At 49.6% G+C, this 4590-nt stretch overlaps 1 protein-coding gene across 1 annotated transcript; it reads right to left on the bottom strand.

Moving 5' to 3' along the window:
* Nucleotides 1–454: 454 nt before the first annotated feature.
* Nucleotides 455–3565, bottom strand: OLIG2 (oligodendrocyte transcription factor 2). Its single transcript, XM_034793941.1, has one exon. It carries the CDS (start codon nt 2846–2848, stop codon nt 1970–1972), a length of 879 nt encoding a protein of 292 aa, XP_034649832.1. The 5' UTR covers nt 2849–3565; the 3' UTR covers nt 455–1969.
* Between the last annotated feature and the right edge of the window lie 1025 nt (nt 3566–4590).

The raw sequence follows: 4590 nt of genomic DNA, 5'->3' as shown, positions 1-4590 counted from the left end.
GGGCCCGATCCCGCTCCTATGGAAGCAGATGGGATTGCTGCCATTTCTTTCAGCGGGAGTAGAATCGAGCCCCAGAGGTGGTGTCAGATGTTAAGTGTATTAACAACCAAAGCAAAATTGCTTATTTGAAAAGTGTATTCGCCTCTTTTTTTTTTTTTGCTAAGAAGGGGAGTTCATTTTTTTAAAAGTGAAGAAATAAGGCGTCTTTTTCAGTGCAAACCATCTCCACATACCTGCTCTTTAAATTACATAATTTGCTTTTTTTAGAGCTGGAGGTTTAAAGCGCAAGAGAACTAAAATTTTGCTCTAATATATTGTTGTGTCTGAATATCTCAGTACAGGATTGTTTAAATAGGCAAATACATAGATACACAATTAATCAGAGATTATTTCATTTTAATTTTTGTCTAAAGTCTCATATTTTGAACTATTTAAACACGCAACACCAACCTGTGTTTAATATTTCCTTCTCATAAGCAATTCCTTATTTTTGCTGGATGCTGAGTTTTGTTTAAGAAAATCTTAAAAGTTTGGACCTCATAAACTAGGTTAATTGATCATTAATCTTGCCACTTAGGGAACTGATGGGAAAACAGTTTCAATCGCAGCCTTGTAAGACCGTTAGGAAAAAAGACTGCAAGTATTATCTTTAAAATGTTCTAAATCCTTTTCGATCTGTTTTTGGTCTATTTAACCATGATGCCTTATTAATATTTTTGAAAGTAAATGTGTCTTGTTCTTCTTACTCCGGGCTTCAGCCACTAGACTTCCCAAAATATAAATGGATGGAAAAAAGCAATTTACTTAAAATGTTTTTTATTTAAAATCTCAACCATGGATCACTCATTTTGTTTTTGCAACCAAACAAGTAATAAATATTATTTAGCAACTTTTTTTTACAAAAATAAACAGATGATAAAATCTCTGCAAGGGGCAGTAATAGGAAAAATTGTTATTTCAGAAACAAGCCCAAGTTCTCAGTATTGCAACACAGGCAGTGTGGAGTTCCTACATAGAAAGCACATTAACGAGTTTTGTAACTTTTTGTTAATGATGGCAGAAAAGAAAATCGTGTTATACACTAAAACAAAACAAAAAATCCTTTACCATTCATAAGGTTTCCAGTACAAGTGCACAAACAGAAAGCTCAAGCATAACGGACTTACATCATCATTGGACAGTATATTTACAAATCCAAACCCCAGAAAACTTTGCAGGCTACATTTACATCAAAAGCCTTCATTCTTGCAAATTATGTTGGCAGGAAGTGACCAGCCCGGTGCTCAGAATAATCACTTTACATGTCTTATGATATGAACCAGAAAAATGTTGAAAGGGAATATGTAAAAATAATAGAGAAAAACAAACAAAAAACCCTATGCAATTTTGGTTACTTCACTTGAGGAGAAGAGTCTATAGCTATTTTCAACTCCTATCAAAGTTTAAAAAGATGCACATATATTTATTTAAAAAATGCTCTGAGGGTTTACACAATTGCTATTGAGATTGGACAAAACATCAAGTACTGTACGTAACGCTGGCCTCCTTTCTCTTTTCCCTGCTGGAAATGATGGAGGAGAGAGGATCAGTTCTGCGTGGAGTCGTTTGCAGGAAGAGGAATTGGTTTTTGTTCATCTTTCTCACTGATGGGCTTCAGTGATTGAGTGTCCTCAGTCTATCTCGGTATGGAACATGCCTGAAGGTGCCCCGGGTGGCCTTGGGACAAACCTGTAGTGAGGGGTGAGGGTGGGGAGGGTGTGTTTAAAAAACTTGGATGAGACCGGTATGTCCTTGTAAGTCCTTAGATGTGCCTGTGCTTTTGACGGAGGCCCCCACAGAGTCTGTGTCTCAAAAATGTGCCCGCGTTTCCTCGGGGCTAGAAACTGGAGTCTCTCTCCCCACTCCCCACCTTGTTTCGGCAGATTCTGTCTCCCTCCCCGGCCCCCCTGGAGGCGGGTCTCCCGGGGGTTCATTTGGTGTCGGTGGTTAATCTGGGCAGGCTGGCTGTGCTCATGCTGGAGACGTGGTGGTGAGGCGGTGCGGGCACCTGGCACATACTGCACGGGCAGGGCATTCCTCCCCAGTGCTGGAAGCTGCTGCCCAGCGGGGCCGAGGCGGCGGCGGCCGAAGGCGACTTGAGGAGCCCATGCGGGGGTCGGATGGAGCTGACTGCGGAAAGGCCGGATCCGGGCAAGGATGCGCTGGAGACGGCAGCGGGGGGCAGGATGGGGTGGTGCAGGGGGGGGGGGGCGGGATGCCCGGGATGACCCGGGAGCGGGGCGGAGTGGGCGGCCATGCCCCCCGGGCAGGCGGAGGGGTGGAAGCCGGCGTGATGGCCGCCGTAGATCTCGCTGACCAGGCGCTTCATCTCCTCCAGCGAGTTGGTGAGCATGAGGATGTAGTTGCGCGCCAGCAGCAGCGTGGCGATCTTGGAGAGCTTGCGCACCGAGGGCCCGTGCGCGTAGGGCATCACTTCCCGCAGCCCGTCCATGGCGATGTTCAGGTCGTGCATCCGCTTGCGCTCCCGGCTGTTGATCTTCAGCCGCAGCTGCTGCAGCTCGGGCTCCGTCATCTGCTTCTTGTCCTTCTTGGAGGAGGAAGAAGAGGAGGACGACGAGGAGGACGAGGAAGACTTGAAGCCCAGCTTGTCCACCACCACCACCCCGGCCGCGCTCATGGCGCTACGCAGCTCAGCGCTCAACTCTGGAGGGGAGTCGCTCTGGGTGGAGCTGGACACTGTGCCCCCCGAGAAGCCCCCGCTGCTGCCTTTATTCCTGGTAGAGAGGAAGAGGTCATCTGGCTCCGGAGAGGAAGGTCTGCTGGATACCAGGCTAGCGTCGGAGTCCATGTCCCCGGCGAGGGGAGTGCGCCGTGCACCAGGCTGCCTGCGAGGAGGAGAAACCAGAGAGCGACCCCAAATCAACGGGACAAGAAACTGCGCGGCAGCCTCAACTTCACCTAGCTAATGCTCCAGGCAGCTCCCAGCTCCTAGGCACCCCAGGCCACTGCTCAGCCTCTTCCTCCAATTCCCGGCAGTATCTACGAGATCCTTCATGTGCGACCTTCCCGGCAGGATCCGAGACCCTCCATTCCCCTCTCCCTCCCTCCCAAGTTCAGCAGCAACGAACTCCCAAATCCGATATAGTCTCCCGGGCCACTTTCCAACTCCCGCGCCAGAAGCAAACGCGTCGTTACACCCTGTCTCCCAGAATACTTCCCAACCTTGTTTCACCTCCTCCCCTAGCCCCCCTTGCCCCACCTCCCGCGCCAGGATGCTCACTGGAGAATTGTCACCGGGATACCTTCCAGTTACTCCCCACCATCCGCCAGCAAAACCCTGGATCTCCACCCTGCTCCTCACCCCGCCAAACAGCGAGATCTTTTAATATATGAATCTTATACGACTGGTTTCCGAAGGGTCACAAATTGCGCCCCAGAACGGATCAAACCGCTACAAAAGGAGGCGGAATCCCGGTTAAGTGACTGGAGTCGTGATGCGGGGAGGGACGGGGAAATTCGGGGACGACTGATGGAAAATGAATCATTTTCCCGGCGAGACCTTCCTAACCAGATCAATATTTGTTGAGACACTTACCCCCCCCCCCCGCGCCTTCCCCCGCATCTGTCACCTCGGCGCCCGCGAGGAGCCCAAAGCGGTGAGAATCGGAGACAGAACCGGCAGGGCGCACAGTTTCCTTTTGGGGGGTGTGTGTCTATCCCCATTTATTTATTTGGGGATAGTGGGTGAGGGCTACTGTTGAGGCTGTCGGGCTCCTCCCTTATAAAGTTAGCTACCGCAGCCCCACAGGAGCCAGGGAGTGAATTTGTTTGGGAACTTACTGTTTGCAGAGTGATCCCTTTGGCAGTACGGACCCGCTCCAGCGCCGCTGGTGGTTGTCACAGTTCACAATAATAATAAGCACCTTTTGGCGACTCGATGGTGTTTTTATAGGCACATCGGCAAGCAGCGCCGGGTAAGAACAATGTTATTGTCCTGGAGGGGCCGCTGCACCAATAAGCAAAGTGCTGCCAGGGGGCTGGGAAACTGATGTCATTCCGGCTAATTCCGCTCAATGAAACTGACTAAGACACGCTCCTTTGCAGCGCCAGCCAATGGCGTTTGCTAGGAGGAGAGACCCAGAGAGACAGGAGGGAGAAAGAGAGAGACCTTTGTCAAATCTATAATAAAATGTAACAATGCCAGCGTTAGGAACAGCTGTTGGGGGAAAAAATAGACCAAACAAACCTTAGTCCCAGCATAACAATAACATTTTGAAAGGAATGGCCCTAAACTCCTAAAGCACTCCACCGGGCTCTGCCGCTTGAGAGTTTTAATAGGTTTCACAAACACATCGGTATTTCTCTCCTACCACCCCCCCCCCCAATGTAAACACTCACCAGGCACAATGCAACCCTTCCCACACTTACTTAACCACTTATCTCTGGTCTGGGCAATCTCCCACTGCACCCCGGACACACATATTTCAGGGCAATGAAAGACATATAGTGCAGGGGGGAATTCATAGAAATCCAAAACCATTCTTAACGACCCCCGCCCTGCACTCCTCGGGGGGATGGCTGACGAAGTAA

Source organism: Trachemys scripta, chromosome 1 (assembly GCF_013100865.1).
Source record: "Trachemys scripta elegans isolate TJP31775 chromosome 1, CAS_Tse_1.0, whole genome shotgun sequence".
In the NCBI taxonomy this organism is placed as follows: Eukaryota; Metazoa; Chordata; order Testudines; family Emydidae; genus Trachemys; species Trachemys scripta.
This window is presented reverse-complemented; position numbering and strand designations above follow the sequence as displayed.

Coding starts and splice junctions, on each gene's coding strand:
- OLIG2 (XM_034793941.1), bottom strand. CDS start 2,848: ATGGACTCCGACGCTAGCCTGGTATCCAGCAGACCTTCCTCTCCGGAG.